General features: G+C 39.0%; 1 protein-coding gene across 1 annotated transcript in view; it reads right to left on the reverse strand.

The window, feature by feature from the left end:
- The window catches only part of NOL10 (nucleolar protein 10), a 55,627-nt gene that overhangs the window by 22,915 nt on the left and 9,609 nt on the right, over positions 1–23,103 (reverse strand). The window contains exons 8-13 of the mRNA XM_080616506.1: positions 22,922–22,982; positions 22,339–22,424; positions 21,892–21,970; positions 20,783–20,932; positions 18,397–18,463; positions 12,821–12,873 (exon numbers count right to left, since the gene is read on the reverse strand). Of these exons, the coding sequence (XP_080472632.1) occupies positions 12,821–12,873; positions 18,397–18,463; positions 20,783–20,932; positions 21,892–21,970; positions 22,339–22,424; positions 22,922–22,982 (496 nt within the window). The remainder of the gene's footprint in view (positions 1–12,820; positions 12,874–18,396; positions 18,464–20,782; positions 20,933–21,891; positions 21,971–22,338; positions 22,425–22,921; positions 22,983–23,103) is intronic.

Below are 23,103 nucleotides of genomic sequence, written 5' to 3' on the forward strand. Positions count from 1 at the left end.
TAGCGTATCTGCTGTAATAACAGAGTCACGTAGGTAAGTTACTTGAATATTGTGCAATAAATTCAGCTGAGACTCACTTCACGTGATGTATTTACCTGTGAACATCTGCTGGTAGATATTTCTTTATCCATGAACATAAAAGGTGCAGATCAGGTATGATTTGCTGATCTAATGCCTTGCTAACAATAAAAGGCAGCAACCACACTTTACTTTGGCCATCCACCCATTCCATCCCATATCACATCCGACTACATGTTCTTACAAATTTGCTTGCATAGGTTCTGGTATTCATTAGACCTTTAATGAAGCCAATTTACTGTTTAGTGACTCAACATCACTGAACCAGCACAACCCCCTGACAAACATAACACCTCCGCATTTTATATGAAGTTTGACAAAAAAAACCCTAACCTTTCCCTATCACAATACTTTCTGAAGAATGTATCTCTCACGAAGTTCTCCCCCTGCCCTTAACAACTGTGACTGCAGAGGAGACAGATAAGGCAATTGAAAGTGGGAGACATCATAAATGCCTTGGCCTTTTTCTACTTTGTAGAACCAAGGAACTTCTACACAGCTTCTACCTGTTCCAACACGATCAGAAATTTGTTTCTTAAAATACAACAGCATTTCTTGCAATACTAAGAGCATAAGCCACCAATGGACAAAAATTCCCCTACTAAAATCATAGAATCATAGAATAGTTAGGGTTGGAAAGGACCTTAAGATCATCTAGTTCCAACCCCCTGCCATGGGCAGGGACACCTCACACTAAACCATGCCACACAAGGCCTCATCCCACCTGGCCTTGAACACCGCCAAGGATGGAGCACTCACAACCTCCCTGGGCAACCCATTCCAGTGCCTCACCACCCTCACAGTAAAGAATTTCTTCCTTATATCCAATCTAAACTTCTCCTGTTTAAGTTTGAACCCGTTACACCTTGTCCTATTACTACAGTCCCTGATGAACAGTCCATCCTCTGCATCCCTGTAGGCCCCCTTCAGATACTGGAAGGCTGCTATGAGGTCTCCACTCAGCCTTCTCTTCTCCAGGCTGAACAGCCTCAACTTTCTCAGCCTCTCTTCATACGGGAGGTGCTCCAGTCCCCTGATCATCCTCGTGGCCCTCCTCTGCACTTGTTCCAACAGTTCCATGTCCTTTTTATGTTGAGGACACCAGAACTGCACACAATACTCCAAGTGAGGTCTCACGAGAGCAGAGTAGAGGGGCAGGATCACCTCCTTTGACCTGCTGGTCACGCTCCTCTTGATGCAGCCCAGGATACGGTTGGCTTTCTGGGCTGCGAGCACACACTGAAGCCGGCTCATGTTCATTTTCTCATTGAGCAACACCCCCAAGTCCTTCTCTGCAGGGCTGTTCTGAATCTCTTCTTTGCCCAACCTGTAGCTGTGCCTGGGATTGCTCCGACCCAGGTGTAGGACCTTGCACTTGGCATGGTTAAACTTCATCAGGTTGGCATCAGCCCACCTCACAAGCGTGTCGAGGTCCCTCTGGATGCCATCCCTTCCCTCCGGCGTATCAACCGAACCACACAGCTTGGTGTCATTGGCAAGCTTGCTGAGGGTGCACTCAATCCCACTGTCCATGTCACCGACAAAGATGTTGAACAAGACCGGTCCCAACACCGATCCCTGAGGAACACCAGTTGTGTAACATGTACACTGATTTTAGTGTGTACACAGAATCATAGAATAGTTAGGGATGGAAAGGACCTTAAAATCATCTAGTTCCAACCTCACACTAAACCATGACACCCATGGTTGGCTTTGTCCAACCTAGCCTTGAACACTGCCAGGAATGGAGCATTTATAACTTCCTTGGGCAACCCATTCCAGTGCCTCACCACCCTCACAGGAAAGAACTTCCTTATATCCAATCTGAACTTCCCCTGTTTAAGTCTGAACCTGTTACCCCTTGCCTATCACTACAACCCCTACTGAAAAGTCCATCCCCAGCATCTCTATAGGCCCCCTTCAGATACTGGAAGGCTGCTATGATGTTTCCATGCAGCCTTCTCTTCTCCAAGCTGAACAGCCCCAACTTTCTCAGCCTGTCTTCATACAGGAGGTGCTCCAGTCCCCTGATCATCGTGGCCCTCCTCTGCACTTGTTCCAACAGTTCCATGTCCTTTTATGTTGAGGACACCAGAACTGCACACAATAATCCAACTGATGTGTCACGAGAGCAGAGTAGAGGGGCAGGATCACCTCCTTCGTCCTGCTGGTCACGCTCCTTTTGATGCAGCCCAGGATACGGTTGGCTTTCTGGGCTGCGAGCGCACACTGAAGCCAGCCCATGTTAATTTTCTCATGGACCAACACCCCCAAGTCCTTCTCTGCAGGGCTGCTCTGAATCTCTTCTTTGCCCAACCTGTAGCCGTGCCTGGGATTGCTCTGACTCAGGCGTAGGACCTTGCACTTGGCATGGTTAAACTTCATCAGGTTGGCACCAGCCCACTTCACAAGGTCCCTCTGGATGGCATCCCTTCCCTCCAGCATATCAACCGAACCACACAGCTTGGTGTCACTGGCAAACTTGCTGAGGGCGCACTCAATCCCACTGTCCATGTCACCGACAAAGATGTTGAACAAGACCGGTCCCAACACCGATCCCTGAGGGACACCACTTGTTACCGGTCTTCAGTTGGACACTGAGTCAGTGACCACAACTCTTTGCGGGCAGCCATCCAGCCAGTTCTTTATCCACCGAGCGGTCCACCCATCAAATTGATGTCTCTCCAATTTAGAGACAAGGATGTCGTGTGGGACAGTGTCAAACACTTTGCACAAGTCCAGGTAGATGACGTCAACTGCTCTGCCCCTGTCCATCAGTTCCATAGCCCCATCAGAGAAGGCCACCAAATTGGTCAGGCAGGATTTCCCCTTAGTGAAGCCATGCTGGCTGTCACCAACCACCTCCTTGTTTTTCATGTGCCTTAGCATGCCTTCCAGGAGAATCTGCTCCAAGAGTTTGCCAGGCACAGAGGTGAGACTGATTGGTCTGTAATTCCCCGGGTCATCCATTTTCCGCTTCTTGAAAATGGGGGCTATATTTCCCTTTTTCCAGTCATTGGGAACTTCACCTGACTGCCATGATTTTTCAAATATGACGGACAGTGGCTTAGCAACTTCATTCGCCAGCTCCTTCAGGACCCGCGGATGGATTTCATCAGGTCCCATGGACTTGTGTACGTTCAGGTTTTTAAGATGGTCTTGAACCAGATCCTCTCCTACAGTGGGCCTAGGGTCTTCATTCTCACAGTCCCTGCGTTCGCCTTCCAAGACTTGGGTGGTGTGGTCAGAGCATTTGCCAGTGAAAACCGAGGCAAAGAAGTCATTAAGAACCTCAGCCTTCTCCAAATCTAGTGTAGCCTGGATTATAGTAACAGCCTCTAACTGCAATCTAAATTAACAAGTATGAACCACCAAGACAGAAATGCAAAATTCTGGCATGTTCCCTCCTCCATTTCTCTGATGGGACAGGAGAATTCCAACTGTCACTGTGCAGGGACTTGCCTCTTGTGCTTTTAAGCGTCTGGGACCAAAAGAGAACAACTCTCAGAATACAAGCCAGATGCCAAGGAACATTACAGCATAACTATCTTTACAGTCATGAAAACAAAACTGTTGTGAAGTTCAGAGCATGTCCTACATTTTAGGGAAATATGGGGGATGCGACAGCTATAAAGGCAACAACAAATCCAACTGTACTGGAAATCTAGGAAAGTGTGAGCTTTGTAACAACTCTCTATCATAGCAGCTTTATTTCTTTTTGTGAACCTGAGAGGAAGATTGCTTTGTGAGTTTGTACAACAACTGCCAGATAACACAAAGAGAAGGAAAGACAACTACCTGTTGGGAACCTGCAACTCCTCCAGTCAGATAATAAAGATAACCGCAATATAAACCAACCTACTCTTCCCAGAGCATAATGCTAGAGAGAAGAAATTTTACAGAACTTACAAAATAAAATATTTCAAATATGCATTTGAAACCTTTCATATATTTGATGGTTTTATTTACCTCTCAGATTTGTGTGATAGGAATCTTAAACTCTCACAAGTTTGTTACATGTTTTGTATGAAATAGTCATAACTCACGACAGATTTGGTTTGCTACTGAATGCAGTTCAGAAAATGGCAATACAGTTAGGCCCCAAGTCACTTGCCTCTGCTTTCAAACATAATGAAATACTTACCTGAAATTATCACAGAGAAAATTCTCATGTACTTTATATCTTTTCTGATACAAAAGCTAAAAGAGACATCAATTGTTATTACATGCTAATAGACCACAGTATAGCAAATAACTTCTTTTCAGCAATTATATCTTTCATTATCTGTGACTGCTTCTCTCTTCACTGACAGATGCTGAGCAACTGCATCTAAATTTTCAGAAACCAAGTGAAGAATAGATGGCCCAAAGGAAGGAACAAATGCAACTTAGGTAATTAAAAGAAAAATAAATCTTTCAGATACTCAATGACTACATTTTCTTCCACTTAAAAAAGGGGAAAACACTCCCCCCTCAAAATACAAACTCATGAGCAGAGGGCCCCATACTACCAATTGCTTCAGAAAGTCACAGCACTAAAAGACATCCCAGTCTATCAGCTAGCATAGCCGAGCAATGACCTGTTATACTTCAACAAAACTTCAACTTTTAAGAGTTTTCTCCTTTGCCCTACGAAGAATATGATGTAAACTATAAGGAAGTATTGACTTATCAGTCAGCATGTTGCTGTATCTATTAAAAAAAAATAAATTAATTAAGTGCTGCCTATCATACTATCATCTACAGCCATAAGCAGGGATCACACACCTTCATAATCTAAACATTATACTGAGCTACTACATCATCAGCAACAAAAAACATCTAAAACAAGTTTTACAGGAAGATCAGAAACTGTTTCCTGATTATTGAATGTTGGTATTTTCCTTCTATATATGTGTGATAAATGGTACAGTGTCCTGCAGCCAGTGCATGGGAAATGGAGGATATCCTCTCTTGGGAGTAAGCCCAGCATGTTATTTTTCAGTTTGAAAGTGTTTAGGTCAAAAGTAGGAAGCTCACATTTCTGTTTGTGAAGATAAACAACTTTTTTCCTATGCTTGTAAATACTGTGAGATAGGTAATGTATCATTCACCAGATATTCTTTTTATACTGTTTGCACAATATTCTGCATAAACAATTAGACTGTTCTGGATGGAAAACACAGTTCTAGAAGACTGATATAACAAAACTCAGAATTAGTTTAAAGGCGAAGATGCACTCAAATGTCCTTTTATTAATGGAAAGTTTTTTTTCTCTTAATACTTGGCAACCCCAAAGCTGGGACCAGTGCTGTTTAATATTTTCATCAACGACCTGGATGAGGGAACTGAATGTACCCTCAGCAAGTTTGCTGATGACACTAAACTGGGAGGAGTGGCTGACACACCAGAAGGCTGTGCTGCCATCCAGCGAGACCTGGACAGGCTGGAGAGTTGGGCAGGGAGAAAATTGATGAAACTCAACAAGGGCAAGTGTAGAGTCCTGCATCTGGGGAGGAACAACGCCATGTACCAGTACAGGTTGGTGGTTGACCTGCTGGAAAGTAGTGAAGGGGAAAGGGACCTGGGGGTCCTGGTTGATAGGAGGATGACCATGAGCCAGCACTGTGCCCTTGTGGCCAAGAAGGCCAATGGCATCCTGGGGTGTATTAGAAGGGGGGTGGTCAGTAGGTCAAAAGAGGTCCTCCTCCCCCTCTACTCTGCCTTGGTGAGGCCGCATCTGGAATATTGTGTCCAGTTCTGGTCCCCTCAGTTCAAGAAGGACAGGGAATTGCTTGAAAGAGTCCAGCGTAGAGCCACAAAGATGATTAAGGGAGTGGAACATCTCCCTTATGAGGAGAGGCTGAGGGAGCTGGGTCTCTTTAGCTTGGAGGAGACTGAGGGGTGACCTCATCAATGGTTACAAATATGTAAAGGGTGAGTGCCACGATGATGGAGCTAGGTTTTTCTCAGCGATGTCCAGTGATAGGACAAGGGGTAATGGGTGTAAACTGGAGCATAAGAGGTTCCATGTGAACATCAGGAAAAACTTCTTTACTGTGAGAGTGACAGAGCACTGGAACAGGTTGTCCAGGGGGGTTGTGGAGTCTCCTACGTTGGAGATATTCAAGGCCCGACTGGACAAGTTCCTGTGTGATGCACTCTAGGTTACCCTGCTCTTGCAGCGGGGTTGGACTAGATGATCCTTTGAGGTCCCTTCCAACCTTCGGGATTCTGTGATTCTGTAATATGCTACTTCATAACAATCCTGCTTTCCACTCATTTCACAGTTCTTAAAATGCATAAATGATCATTAAGACCAACACTTCCTATTCTACCTCATAGCTACTGTATTTTTATTTTACTACTTTTTTTCCCAGGGAATGAAGCATTTTTCTACACTGCATGTTGTTTCAGGAAAGGGAAAAAAATTAAGAAAACCAAAGAATCTCTTTGCACATTTCAGTTAATTCAGTTCCATGGTTGCATTGAAGGAGATGAACTCGAAATAAATATAGCCTCACCATAGGATCTCCAAGACAACAACTTAGACAGCATTAACCTAGAATGACCTAATTTTGCCAATCAGAAAGCATGAAAATATCCTAAAATAAATCAAAATTTTCACACTCTAGCCTACTCTGTTCTATTAATGCCAAAATCCCAGACACAAATCTTAAAAAAAATTGCATCATTTGCTTCATAGCTTTTACCATGCAGAAGCCAAAAATCAGTTCAGAAGATCTTGCCCTAACTCTAACAGCACCCATAAACTATTTGAAAGACACCTGACTGTACAGAACATTAGTCTTAAGGGCATGAAGTACAAAGTGTGAGTAGGTGTTCTTCTCTAATTGCATCTCCTCCATATAAAGACCCAAGAAAGAAGACAATTAGTAGATCCCAAAATAATTGGAGTATGAGAAGGTAAGTCTTAGAGCGATTAAATTATTCTGAAAGGCTATCTATGACCATACAGGTAAGTGTGGAGTGTGCCACACGTGAGAAACATCCGACATCTTTTAAAGTGAAAAAATGATAGTCTGTAAGGATAGATGTCTGATGATCATAAACCCTTGTGAGAACGCTGTCACTGGACTGGCAGAAATTACAAGCTGATTTCAGATAAAGGTTTTGTCTGTCTGTGAGTGAACTGAACACAACTCTTCGGTCAATTCAGTCACAAGTAGGTTTAGAGGCAGCTAACCCAGAAGCCTACAATCGAACCAAAGCATGTTCATCCTTAATTTACAGTCCAGGACTGTTCAAAACTAGTATCAAGACAAAAAACCAACAAACAAACAAGAGGATGAACTAAGGACTTAAAATCTGCCTTCATTGCCATTTCCTTCAGTGCAAGCTCCCTCTGTGGATTTGTTTTAGCAAATATCCAGTGCACTAAATGAAAACATGCAAGCTAGAAGAATTTGGTGCCTCAATCTGTGATCACGCTATTTCAGCATTAGCTACAAAGGAAAAACTAGCTTTTAAATTTTTCTATAGCTTTTTTTTCTAAATCTAAGGATATTTTTTATTTTTTTTAAATAATGAGCATTTTTGAAGCATATTCATAGCAAGAAGATAGTGATAAAGCATAATTAAACCAGGCAAGTAGAGGACCTAAAAAATGGAGAAATTAAATAATTTAAGATGTCATGTATGAAAGGAAAATAATATCAGGAATACTGGTTTTAGTTGAAAAGTCCCTCAGTTTGAAGAGGGCAAAATTCATAAACATTTCTTGCAATAAAGAGAGTCACGCATCCAAAGCGGGTATTGTATTAGAAACCAGACCCATTTCAAAGATATTCTTGGAGAAACTGAATCATTGAGTAGGCAAGAAATACTTGTCCTTGAAACATTTCCAGTTTATAACTCCAACAATCCTGAACTAGGAGCGTGCTAGGATATCAAATGATTTTCCAAAACCACCTGAAAAGAAGCCAGAGACGCTCCAGGATTTATTTTTTCTTAAAGAGCTTAATATCTTCTCTACACCAAAAGTACATTGCTTCTAGCCTTAACAGAGAATTTTCTGCCAAGACTGCAAGAAAGTAAAAAAAATCCAGGACACAGAATATTACACTCAATTAATTACACACTTAATTGCTCTCTTCTTTTAACAGCCTAATGAATAGAACAAGTTTCAGTTTCAGTATGTATATGTAGCCCAAGTTTCAAGTCCAATAAAGGAGACGGGACTGATTTGAAACGTCTGTGCTAAGATCAGACATGTTCATGTAAGCAGTAGTAAACACTCAGAATAAATAACTCTTGCTTTCCACCCTGAGCTAACATGTAGGTTGTTTTCTGTACAGCCTGAAAAGAGAACATTATGTGTCAGGGAAGCTGACAGCCTCAATTAAACTTAAGAGAACCTGGCTCATCTTAGATCCCAGGCCAGTGGACCACCATGTGTCTGTCAGTGGATCTTTCTCCTTTCTTCACTTCTTTGGCCAGAACCTGGTTGCACTATTGACTCAACTTATGTTTCTGAGTCAGTAGTCTGAAAAGTATCCCAAGGCACACACAACTTTCATTTCAACCTTACTGAGGCACACATCAAAGCGATATACCAGGAAGCCAGCTGGCAAGAAATAGGTTCCAAATGCTTGCATAAACTGCAAGTTAACTATTAAGCTATTGGCAAACAGCCCAATTCCAGTCAGAGGCACTTGCCCTCATTAAAGCCCAACAAAATAAAACAAAAACAAAGTCTCTAAGCTAAGCCACTCAAGATGTTACCTATGTAAAACAAGCATCTCATTTTAATGGTCAGATTCAGTTTGGCTATACTCACTCTCTGAACTGTGTACCTGCATAAGGCATCTTGCCATTTACAAGCAAACCTGCCAGTCCTTTCTAGCAAACCAAAAATCACCTTCTTTTCCATCTACTAACAGTTTTGCAAAAAAAAAAAAAAAAAAAACCAACAAAACTGATTGGGGTTTTTATTACTTTTTTTTTTTTTTAAGAAACACATAGTTCTCTCAGACATTCCTAGTCTCCATTGTCATACCTATCTTATTGACAATTCTGCAGGAAAAGCTGATGCATGCCATTTCATTTGCAGACAATATTATGATACCTGCTGTCAACTCTTTTATAATCCTGAAGTTCAAGACACAGTCATTTTTTGGTTTTGCAATGGAAATTTAGCTTTGGCATTAACAATGGAGAGAATGGGCACATGTACACAGATAATTCAGTCAGACATGAGCTCAGTCAGACCGTACTCCAAGCTGGCCGGACACGAGCCAGCTCTCGCTCACAAGCCATGTAGCTGTGTTAGCACAGCACTGTGCCCACACTAATAAAACCTGCTGAGAAGCAGGGTATATTAGACTGGGCACAGTCCTACACTGTCTGGCCAACTTCAATCAAGGACAGAGGATGATGGGTATGTCTGCACCCATCGTGTACATACACATGCCTGCTCTGTAGGACTCCGACTTCTGTGCATATCTTCTTCTTAAGATTTTATTTCTTATGTTGCAAACTAGAGGGCTAGTGCACACCACCATACATTTAAGGTTTTAAGTATCTTCCTTGACTGTAATCATGATATGTCCTCGTAGCTGTTCCAGTGAAGACTTACAAAAGGAGAGTAATTACTAGCACTATAGGGCAACGCGGGGCTAGGGCAATCAAATGGATTCTATTTACACAGAATTACTTCCAAGAGCTCTGAAACATAACTGTCTCCTTTCTAGTAGTACCACTTCCCCAAGACATTTATTCTGTTGTGAATTCAAGAAGTATAACTTCTTGTCAACATCTCAAAAATGGAGAATACATTATAAGCAGTATTCACATCTATCTCAAAGTAAACAAACAAATAGAAAATTAAGCTATTCACTGGAAAAACAATGAGTCCCAGTTGTTACAAAAAGCCAGAAAATGAAATTATGAAAAGAGATCAGATAATAAAACAAACCACTAGTTCTTTAAAGTTTTGCTCCAAAGATACATGCAACTAAACTCATCTTTGCCCATGCAAGGAAATCTACTCAGTGTTCCAAAGATGGAAAAAAACCATGTCTTAGTAATCTACTGACACAGAAACCAAAGGACAGGTGTGCATCTCTGAGCTCAAATACCTAGCCCAAAAGATCAAGGTACAGAACTGTAACATGAGCACGTTAGTAACATCAAGTCTTCCTTAAGAACAAATGCCCTGGAGCAGCTTAAGGCTGACACAACTTCGCCATTTTATACTGCCTTCATTTAAAAAGGAGATTAAAAAACCCAAAAACAGATTTAGTGAGCTACGTATTTGATTTTTAGGAAATGCAGTAAGAAACCCTTCAATTATACAACACTATCCCAGCCCATTCTGTTTTGGCCATGAATACGAAGACAGGGTAAAAAAGCCAGTTATGAGACTGAGACTTCTGTCCTATTTTAGAGTAGCTACTCAATACCTTTAACTTTTCTGTCATCTAAAATAAGCATCCCATGTTTTGAAATTAACTACAGATTGTTGAATACTTATTGTATTTAAGGTATCTTCAGCATCCTTCAATCTCAAAGCCATTGACACGAACTGGAAAAGTTTAGCTTATGCAAAAAGCAAATTTCATCTGGGTAGTAGCCTTAGAATCAAATTGTAAGTTTTCTTATACACAATAGTATTTAAAAAATAGAACTCTTAATTGGTTTTATGCTTTAACATTCATAATTTGAGTTCATTTGTACATTCATGTGTTACTGTGAATGCAAAACCCATAAAAAGGGAGACTGAGGTACCAATAATCAGAGAACAGAGAAAAAGGAAGAAGGTTTAAGGAAAGATTTGTGTTATTTCTCATTGGAATAGCCTGCATGCTGCAAAAATACTAGATAGTATTAGTCAGTATTTAGTTTTGCAACAATATCTGTTAAGTATGATTTAAGATCTAACATACATTGTATATTTTTCTTGGGTAAAATTACTTATCTGACTTCACGAAGGTGAACTCAGTATTCAGAGGATTTTATGAGAGCAAGATTTTTGAGAGAGTGAAAAAAAGCATTCTTCATTTTGATTTACAGTATGTGGAAGAATACTCAGAATAATACTGGCTAGAACAAGTTCTAACATTCATTGCTGGTGACAGTCAAGACAACGAAATAATTTTTTGGCTAAGGAGCAACATTGCATATGTGCCTGCAATGTGCTATAGGTGTAAAGTCTATACATCGTACACACCTGCATAAAAAAAAAAAATCTCAGTGCACAATTTTCAGAGAGAAGCTGAACCTTACCCTTAGTGACAGAAGGAATGCTTTTCCATCTGAATTACTTAAATTGAGCAACTAGTCCATTCAAGTTTAAAAAACTAAACAGACTTTGAAAATATGGGAGTTTAACTTCCTCAATCCATTAGTTAAAAGGACAGAGAAAAGAATGCTTGTAGAGATACTCTTCAAAACCTTACAAAGGACAAAGTGAACAGAAACAAAGCGTTCAGCTTCTAACTACAGCTAAAACTTTGTCTTCATACAGAAACCTTTGTTGTCCCCCCACCCCTTGTTATCCAAAGCATCAAATAACTCCAGTTAACAAAATTTAAGTTGGTTAGAGCTGAATTAGAGACAAAAATAATTTACATCCAAAGAACAACCTGACATAAATGACACACAAAGAACTCATGTATAAATTTTTACTTTTAAGTGCAAAAATCTAGTAACACAAGAAAGCATAACCAGACCACAGAATTGTTTAAAGAGATATACTGTTGTGCTTAGACATGTACATAGAACAGGTATATAGTGTCTACTCCACAAAGAAAGATATAAACCGATGAATCTCCATATTAAAATGTAATCAAGATCATACAAGGCATACAGGGATAACTCAGAAATAAACTAAAGAAATTAATTAAAATTAATTTAAAATTTATAATTTGAAGGAAGACTTCTCAGCTGATTTACAAACTAACTAAATATATATTTCAAAATTAACAAATTTTATCGTTTATCCAGAATGTGAATAAAATTACTGAAGTGTACGTATTTTTAAAGTCTGGTCAGATACTTTGTGTATATATTCAGATATATATCCTACTATTTATCTCCTACCAGGCCAAAAATAAAAACCCCAGTGAATGCACTGCAGAACTGAAAACAAAACAAGAGTGAAACGCACGTGATAGTTTTCTATAACATTCCCTAACCCCAAGCAGCTTACTCTTAAGTCTCCTGAAACCAACCTGAAGAGATATAACATAGCTAACCTACAGTTAAGCCTTTCAAGTGAAAAGTTTCTCAAGAGAAAAGCCGCAATTCAAGTAGGGCATTGAGCAGAAGCTACAGACAAGAGCTGTACTTGAAGCCACATAGTAACATTTCTTTGTCAGAACAGAGAAGAGTATCTACTGCCATGACTACGTCACTATACATTGCATATTAAAAGTAAGTAATGAAATATTTCACATGAAAGCAAAATTATTGTCTTGAAAGTAAGCTACATAGTCCCAACTTAGGAATTTTTTCTGATCAGCTATCAAAAACCTACTTTTTCTGGCAAAGCTCCATTTGAATCTCCTTCTGTCACTAGCCAGTTTTGGAACTGGTAGTGTAAGGCAACTTACGGGTTGTTTTTTTAGTAATTACATATGCTGCATTAATAAAATATGATAGGCTTAAATTTACTTTATCATGTAAAGACAGAGAATGTAGATGTGAATTTGCATAAGTAATTTTCCAACATGAATGTTTCAATGGCATCAAACTACTAAGTTTTAAAAAAGCAGTATCAGCAACAATTTGTCTTACTTACTGGTATATAATAGATATTCATTTTAGGGGCTTCATTGGCAGTCATTAGCATTCCTAAAAAGAGATTTCCACATTTAAAAAAATTGGTCACAAAAGGATAACACTACTTTTAAAATATATATATATATAAAACTTCAGGCATTTAATTCACCTTTTTTTGTAGATTTATACATCAGACTTAAAATATTTTTCCAGGAAAAGAAATGGGAAAAATGGAAAAATTGATGGCATCAAAACCAAAATATTAAAAATATCAGAACGGCAACCTGAGTATTTGTAAGGAAAGAACTCATCCTAGGTTAGGGAAGTAGGGTGAAATCACATTACCTGTAGCTCATACAGGGAACATTCTTGCCCTGCAATGGAACAGCTAATTCAGATCTATAATCAATCTATGTTGTATTAAATGCTAAGGTAAAAAAGGTCTGAAAGCAACACAGTTAACAAGCTTCCTTTCTTACACATTCATCCCCTTTTGTGCTTTACCTTAATTGCTCAGCACCACTTTAAGCAACCCTAAGTCCTGACAACTGTGCGTTGCGAATTTTCACACCAAATTTAAACAGTTCATCCCATAATACTGTTTAGAACAAATCCAGTCAGTACTGCACTCAAAAACCTACCTTAGGCATAAACTTGTATTATGAACACAAGGGGGTTTGGTTTTGGTTTTTTTTGTTTTGTTCTTAAACACACACCTACAGTCTAAACAAATTCATAAATCTTAACTGGTTTATAATACCTCTGTTCATATTTTATCTTGGGAAACCAACACGAGTAGCTTCTCAACACGAAATGAGAGAAAGGATATTGTGGCTTCAAATGCAGTGATATTAGCCAAAAGGGGCAAAAGTAAAATCTGAAATATCTATAAATATACCTAAGAAACACCACGAACAAGGGCTGTAAATACTCTAAATACAAAATACTACTGGAGAAATGTTAAAACCCATGGAAAAATCTCCAACTACCACAAGACTTCTTGTGAGCTCAAAATGAGAAATACCCTCAATTTCCTTTCACATACGGGAATAATAAGGACATCTGGCATATACTTAGACATTTATCTCAACTTTTTATTTCAAACATAGCTGATCACCAGGTAATGCAACAAATGGAATATGAAGAAGAAAAGAACAATCAAATTAGATAACATTCTGATCTAAAAGTACTTTAACATATGCCACTGAGACTATGAATAATTGGGTCAATTACTACACACCCAGAGGGTAGAAATATAATTTACACCCAAGTAGAGGAACGCAATTAACATGGGTGGAGTAATCCTTCCTACCTAATCCTTTTATTAAAAATACACAATGCAGCTGGACTCAAAATGTCAGAAAAAAGGGGGCTTGCTTTCCTGGCAAACCAGAGCATTTGTGAAGGCTTAGTCAGCAAACTGAGGCTAAAAACCATACATGCAAAGGTCTGCAGGCAATTTAAGTAAGGGAAAAGCAAGAATTTATAGTATATACACATAAATACAGACACACACACAATGTACTATAGTCTAGTATATAGGCTACATGCTCCCATAACATATCACCATGCTCACTACTGTTTCAGGAGACAACACATTTCTCCACTGACTTAATATGAATCACTAGAAATAAAATGACAGAAATTAATTCTGCAGGTGCTTCAAAGACAACAGTAAAGGGAAAACATCCTCTTTGAGGGTCTTCCACCAATAATTAAAGGAGGCAAAACCAGTCTTTGGAACAGTACATGGGTGCATACTACAGGCAAAATGAAAGAATACAAAAAAATAAGGAACAACTCTGTGAAGGGAGAAGTCTACTCCACACATTTTCATTGTTTCAGCTCATTAGTTTTAAGCAATTTTTATGGGAAGAGAGACCACACCCTAACAAACTACACAGCAGCCTAATTTGATCACTTTAAAAGGGAAATAAACGAGAACTCTTTTTTCAGAGGAAATGTTTTAATAAGACCACGTTTGGGAAGTTCTCTGCAATACAGTATCTTCAATTTAAAGGAACCAAAACAAGAATATGAAGTGACAGTAAAGGGGAGCAGCAGTTTTAGAAAACGCAGTTTTAACTTAAGAATTTGTTTTCCAGTAGTTAAAACAAATGAGGCACAGATTTCTATACACTGAAGATGCTGCTGAATTTCATTTATAGTCTACAACTTAACTGAAGCTGACTCAACGCTACTCCTAAGTGTAAACCTTTTTTCCTGTAGCCCCATTCTGTGCATGTGTGATCAGAGAAAAGAGATCCACAACTAGTTTAAGACATCCACACTAAAGTCTGTCATCACGCAGTTTGGTCAAAGATACACAAGGGGGTTGCTTCCCATGAAAGACAGCAATACTGAAGCTGGCTGGTAAAATAACTACATTTAAAAAAAAACCAACTACAACAAAACTCACACAAAGCTACTGAAAGAGAATAATTTGACGCAGCCCAGCATTCTGGGTTTCTGGGCTAGAAGTACATACTGCTGGGTAATGCCCATCTTGTCATCCATCAGTACCAAGTCCTTCTCCTCAAGGGTACTATCAATCCCTTCATGCCTCAGCCTGTATTGATACCAGGCTTTGCTCTGACCCAGGTGCAAGACCCTGCGCTCAGCCTTGTTGAACCTCATGAGGTTTGCATGGGCTCTCCTCTTGAGCCTGTCCAAGTGCCACTGGGTGGCTTTCTATCCTTCAGGTGTGTCAACCACATCATCAGCTTGGTGTTACCTGCAAACTTGCCAAGGGTACACTCGATCCCACTGTCTATGTCACTGATAAAAGATATTAAACAGTCCTGGTCCCCGTATGGATGACTCAGGGGACACCACTTGTCATTCATCTCCATCTGGACACTGAGCTGTTGCCATAACCCTCTGGATGCAACCATCCAACCAATTCCTCATCCACCGAACAGTCCATCCCTCAAATCCATACCTCTCCAATTCAGAGAAAGAGATGACATCTGTAGTTTTTCCCTTGTCCACTAACATAGTTACTATTTCAGAGTATTTTACGTTAGAATGTAACTTCACCTTTCCATTATTTTTTTTGATTATGGCAATGCAGTGTTAAAACCATTTCATAACGGTGAGATTAGGGTATGGACTTGCTAAGCAGCAGTTTCACATCAAGTGTTAAAACACAAGCTAGGCAAACATCTTTGGGGTTTCCTGCGCCATGCTGGCTTCACAAACATTCAGACTGCTCTGAGAATGCTGGGACACCAATAGGAGCACTGAGCCATAGCTATACTAGCACAAAGATATTATCTGTCCAGTTTTGCATACCTACAAGCTCATATTACTGGAAGTATTTCCTTATTTTCAAATATTCAATTGTTATTATTCTTTAAATTCTGAATAAGCATGTGGTGGACCTAAGAATCCTAAATTCTGGAGCAACAGTATTTATGACAAACATGCAATGCACCACCTTAAATCTCTTTAATTTCCATTGCCACATGTCCTAGTTTTTCCCTTCCACCTCTGTATGACTATAAAATACAACCTAACAGTTCTTACCAAAAGACATCCACTTGCTGCCCTACAGACATGCTCAAAGAACGAAAGAGTAAGAAAAGCAGAACTGACTTAAGGAGGAGACCCAGGACTGGAACGCACACTCTAGATCACCAGCACGTGATAAAGTAATGTCCAATAAGCAACATTAGGGAGATATTAAATTCCTAGGGAGTGCGTTAAATTCTTTGTGCTACAAGATTCTTCCCCCTCAATCTCATGAAAATGATTTCTGCAACAGCACTTGAGATATGTCTATGTATCAGAGAGGCTACAGAGTGTCCATAAGCTGAGTAACATCCATCCTTGTAAATAGTCAAACTTGACTGGTTATGACCCAAGCAACCTGGTAAGACTTTGAAGTTATATATAACTTCAACTTTGGCCCTGCTTTAAGCAGGAAATGTATGAGCCCCAGAGGTCCCTTCCAAACTAAATTATACAAAGATTCAACACTGTCAAATAACTTACTTCTGTTTCACTCCCTGTCATGAGCCCTTTGTTATCAATGCTGCATGGATGTTAATTCACTCCTGGGCTCTCTGTTGGATCAGATCAATAAGCTCAAAGGTGATACCTGGATGAAATGCTAAAAATCATTTACTTCAATGACCTCTCTCTCTGTAGCAATTATGGATGGGAGAAGATCAGGTTTGTCTACACCCATGTTGCACAGTCCACACTGTTACCACGCATTTATTCTCGAATATACCCCAACCAACTCATACACAGAAACAGGGCATGTAAGATGCATGCTCAGCCCATGCCATAAAGTCCCGGTTTTGGCAGGCTTCAATTACTTGCTTATATTATTTCTGGCACTTCGATCTAAGACAAACAAATACATGGAACACAAAGAAAAATGGTGTCAATGTCTTTTTGAGGGCTCAGAAAAACCTAGCCCAATTCATAAGTAGTGGAACATCATCAGAGGTGGCTAAACCTGAGCACTATGGAAGTGACTTCGCATTTTCAGAAGCAAGGTCCTGCAGAGGTCCTGCAAGGTCCATTACGGTTTTGTGGCTGCATAAGGTCAAAAACGTCCACTACCTCAGCAGGGATCAAGATTTAAGTGCTCATCTTACAGAAAAAGAGAAAAAAGGATACATTCTTAACTGAAGTTGGCAGAAAAGACAAGATAAGTTTTAACTTGTTAGAAATCTCAAATTCGCTTATCTACAATCTTGAATTTGAGCTGCTAGCATGAATCAAAGTCCAAGTCACATTGTCTTTGCTGCTACCTCTAAAATTAAGATAACAGCAGTTTGCAACACATGCATTCTTTGGATCAAGAGCTTTTTACCCTATGCCATCCTTGTGGCCCTAATGTTTATTTAATCTTTTCCAACACTCTTTCTAAAAAGGAAGCAGGTGTCACATAGTAGTTAAGAGTTAAGCAACTCAGATCAAGCGAGGAAAATTAAGGTCAGGTGCAATCTGAGGTACAACCAAAGCATACGTGCACATACAAACACCATTTTGTAAAATATTTTTACTCATGTGGTGGGATCTGGAAACTTTGGTTAAAAGTGACCCTCAACATAATGTTGAGACACCATAAATTTGAAAACAGTCATGAAAAGCATACAAATCTGTGCACTTCGGAATTTACACTTAAAACCAAAGTATTCAGTCTAAGGGAGGGCAGTGTAAGCGCTGTATCTAAAACAAGGGAAGACCAAATAGCTGTAAACACTTGTAAAAAATTGTAAACTTGCTGTAAAGAGGTTCTTCCTAGCTCTAGAAAGCAAGCTCTAACTCATCTGGGACTTAGCCAAGACAAAAAGCCAAAATTCCTATTCTTATGAAATGAAACACTTCAGATATCTGAAAGAGCAAAAGAGGTCAACCACTTAAATTGACAGCACAGCAGCTTCTAACTGTGAAGAGGCTCCAATCTAATACAGACGCAGAAGAAATGACACTAACTGACAAGTAACCATTTATTCCTAGCTCTAGGAGGAAAGTAGAACTGATTTGTATCACCTAAACAGAAAAAAAGACCACAGCTTGGATTAACACAGGCTTTCCCTTTTGAACTTCGTAAAGACATTAATATAGCTAACATACCTGAATTTGGATAAAGGCAGACATCATTGATATCGTGTTCTGGCTCCATTGAAGTAAATATCTTCCCCTGAAATTGTAGGACAAAAATATATTATGAAGCACTCCAAACAACATGATTAGATTTAGTAAATCTTAACATTAAGAATGGCCATTATAGAAGCTAAGAAATATGATGAAATAAAGATGGAACAGATTTTGCAGAACACTAGGATGTTATTAAAGTATCTGAACATAACACAAGGAACTCAACATTAAATTTTGTCTCTGATCCGATCTCTTACAAGGAAGTCTAGCCTACTAGTTGCTGAAGACACAGCAACATACAGTGGCACCTCTGTTTTCTCAGCTCACACTTTTATGTCGAAAACGTATGTGTCAGATTTACTTTATTTTGTGCAAAAGGGGGGTGAAGCCCATAAGCTCCTGGCACATTGTCAGGGCAACTCCCATCTTGTTCAACTCAATGTGGTATCTTTAAATCATTTTATTTTTTGAAATGATGGATTGCGAGTGGAATTTGAGTCTGGAGCTTGGTTCTTGCACCTTGCTCCTGTTACATGAAATATAGCTCAGCACTTTATAAACTCAGTATTAAAGCAGTCTAAATATAAAAGTAGTAAGAGCACCAAAGGGCATTTAGCTTAGACCAGAACTGAAGTTATAAAGGTTATTTAAGAAAGCAGTACAAGCAGGAAACAACATTCCCCCCCAAAAAAAAAAAAAAAAAAAAAAAAAAAAAGAAGAAGAAGAATTGGAAGAGAGTCTGAAAAACCCAGACATAATACAGGTGCTCTTATAAGCCAACACACAAGACAGCCAGTAAAGGAAGAGTCTCTTAAGAACTGGGCCACAGAATCTGAAGCATGAGAGTACATGCCTACACGGTTCTAAATGAGGGACAGGAACAGAGCAAATTTTGATCCTATTCCTTTTTTTTCTTTCCCTGCAGCAATCCCACCTACCTTTCTGGGCCCTTCCTTTCCCTCCCAGTTACATGCTGTTACCCCACCCACCTCTGGTCTCTCGCGGATGATTAATAAGAGTCCTCCTCCACCCCGGTCTTAGCAGACAAAAGCCTCATGCTCTCCACCCCAAGGCACGTCTCAGCATGGGGCTATTCTGGTATCAAAGCCATATGCTCTCCACCCCACAGTCTGCCTCTGCAGCTGGTTCCCAGCCAGAGATAGTCAGCAACCAACATCTGGGAGAGGTGGAGCCAGCTGGAACATACTCTAGGAAGGAGTCCAAAGCTATCTTTGCCTTCCAGCAGTAAGAAAACCTCCCTTTTCCCACTGCAGAGGCCACCTGACAAACCTTACAGTGTTTCATTCTCAATGAGGGAGATGTATATACCTAGCAAAAATAGAGAGAGGCCACTGCAGATGTTTTAAATAATAACCAATAATTTATTTGCTCTTTTAAACAATAAAAAAAATAACTGCAGAGGAGCTTACAAAAAGCTGCTTGTGATCACAGAAAAAATAAAAGAGGCTGCTGAAAGTTCATGAAGAAGCACAACAATAGAGAAATGACTGCCTGAAATATTCAGAAAAAAGTGTCTCTAAACTACAACTGCTCTTGATATGTTTCACTGTAAAGCCAGAAAAGCATAGATGGAGCACATTTTTGAAAAGGAATACATGACTAAATATAGCCCCTCAAACCAAACAAACCAAGTTACAGTAGTATCACAATGAATCTATGGGGTAACATATTTTGTGCAGGCTTCATTGGAAGAATAAGATAAGGAAAATAACAGCTTAATACAATGAAATAAAGTGTTACGAAAGCTAAAAATTTCAATTTCACTTAGAGGTGCAAAAAGCAGGGATAAAGAGACATTGCTGCAACACAATACATCAATACAGCATAATACATGCTGTTATTTAGATCCAGGCTTCAATATCCAAATAGGCTTCTGTGCAAATAAGCAGCACCTGATTTTAATGGGTCATAAACTAACTGATCTACCTTTGAAGTTGGCCATTCTCTGCACAGGGAACTGGAATGACCATGTTTCTCTCTGACGAAAATCGTAACTGGATGTGTTCAAGCAGACTGAGAAATACGCAAACCAGAGGAATTGCTAAGATACTACTTTTTCTGTTTAAATCCTTCTACTGAAAGAAGCATCTTAGGCAGACATGTACAAACAGCTAAAAAAATACCTGACTATATCTTTATCCCTCACAGGCTGTTGAATAACTTCCCAGATGTTGCTTTATTTAGTCAGACTGGACAAAATGCTATGGAAATTAGGACACGTTAAAAACACAACTTCCTACACTCAATTTCAGCTTTGTTTGGTTTTTTTTTCATGCAGCTTATATAATAATCAACAAGTAAAAATTGAGAAATCTGAATGCACCAACATAAAAACACTCACCGTATCTTTGTTCCACATTTTTATGATTCGAGAATCTGCAGAGATAATTAAATCCAACTGATGCTGAAACTGAACTGACTTAATAGGCAGGCCATAGTGGTGATCTTTGACTATTAACGGATTACTAGACCGAAGATCATATAATAAAACCTTGAAGAATGAGACAGATTAAACTTACAATGTTGTAAGATCAAGAGAAAGCCATGCACACTAAAGATTTAACTAAACTTGAGGGTTTTTTACTTAAAAGCAAGGACAGGATTTACATAAGTAGTTTTAAATTCTGAAAACAGAATTTACTTATTAAGAGCACCTCGTTTATTCTGGCAATGTATCTCAAACTCAATGTGTTTCAGTCTAGAAAAATTAAGAGCTCACCATCTTTCTAAAGTCTTTTAAATATGTATTGAAAAAAAATTAATAGTCTTCAAGGCTCTATGTATTCCTTAATTATTAATATTTCACTTTCAGATTCTTGTGCTGTTCTTACAAGGTTTGAATTTTCTTACTCCCTTCCACATTCAGTGACTATCACTTTCACTCAGTGAAACACCATATATATCTGCTCTTGAACAAGATAAGTGTTTTTTAAACCCATGAAAAGACTGACCGAAGTAGAAAAAAATCCCCATACTTCACTTTAAAAATACCATGGCAACAATGAATAAATGAATCTAAATGATCCCTTACGGAAAGACAGTAAAAACGGTAGCTGAAAGACTTCACTTCTACCTTTTCAGCCACCATCAAGGTAAGGGAAAGCAGATCTGCTGAATTTAGACAATACTGATTAAGAGTCTCAAAAAGTTGCAAATTCCCCACATACTTCATAAGAAAACTACAGAATTTGAAGTTGTGTAGTATGTAGGTTGTGATGATATTAAGTGGTCCCTACTTCTGAAGGGCAAGATCATTTGACAAAATTAATCTGCAGTTTAATAATGGCTATTTCTACTCTATGCGATTTAGGCTCTTGCAAATACTTGTATTTATTTGTATTGTCATAGATATTTACATTACAATAAATGCACTCAACGAATGATAGACCTGGACTGGCAATTGCAAAACCAGGATCTCCTTAGAATTGTTGTAGATGAAGTTAAGTCTACCTGTCCAGTAGATGTTCCAACAGCCATATTCAAAGCTCCATCAAATTTCAGTGCTGAAATGGATGGCAAACCTTCTATCCTGCAAAGCACAATGCTCAGAGTTAGACATTCTTTTAATAAAGGCTGCAAATAATTTTTAAATGTTAAAAACAACTAAGACACTTAATGTAAATTAATTCACAGATATCACTCAGAAACACTACTTCAAAAAGCTGCATTGTTTACATTTACAACTTGTGGTTGTATATAATAATAGCCACTACTAAGGCCAATGATTAAGAGACTTCTTTATGACTAAGAAAACCCTTTACTCACATTAGCACTGAGAAGAGAGGACCATGGGCACGCCATTTTAATGCAAAGTGGGATTTGTTTCTAAAAGCAAAACTTCTGGAAAAAAAAAACCAGCCCAAAAGATGACACTTGGAAAAGGTGGCCTTTACTCACTCAGTATCTGCTGTCACACTGCTTAAAGCACAGTCCAACAGCCCAACTCGATTTCTAGTTCTAGGGTCCCAGCATTCCACTTTACCCTATGGAGTTTAGAAAATACATTTCAAGCTTATGCAACTGACGTCTGGTATCCTGAAAACGTTTAAAATATGTATTATTTAATCTATGATTAATCAAATCATAACATGAGTTGTTCTAATAGTAGCATACAAGCTCCACACATTTCACTTTTGATTTTCAAAAATGTGATCTGAATCAATATAATTAACATTAAATCTCTGATGATTAATAGAGTACACATGCTAGCTAATTTCTACAGATGGCTACACTGTAAAGCAAGGTAACATTTTCTCTCCCATCGGCAAAATTCTTGAGCATCTCAGCAACCAAAGCAGCTCAGAAACTGTATCTGCCCTATGGTCTAAAAAGTCACCTTGTTTAACAGATCTATGCTTAACACAGCAATGAGATCACATCAATTAAACAGGTTCCCGTCATGACTTCTTATCCTCACGCAAACCAATATAAAAAAAGCAAACACTATTGCCCTTTTATTAAAAGGAATGCTAACATTTACCTCAGCCGTCCCCATAGCAAACAGGAAATGTACAGGATTTATGTCACAGACATTACTCTCTCTGAAACAGAAAAAGGAGCAGGTTTAATGACCTCAGGCTAATTTAACACATGAACAACCAAAAAGATTTCTGTGATCAGGTATACAATTGCTCAGCCTGGAAAAGTAAAAGCTGGACAGAG

The sequence above is a fragment of the Psittacula echo genome (genome assembly GCF_963264785.1).
Source record: "Psittacula echo genome assembly, chromosome: 4".
NCBI classification, from domain to species: domain Eukaryota; kingdom Metazoa; phylum Chordata; class Aves; order Psittaciformes; family Psittacidae; genus Psittacula; species Psittacula echo.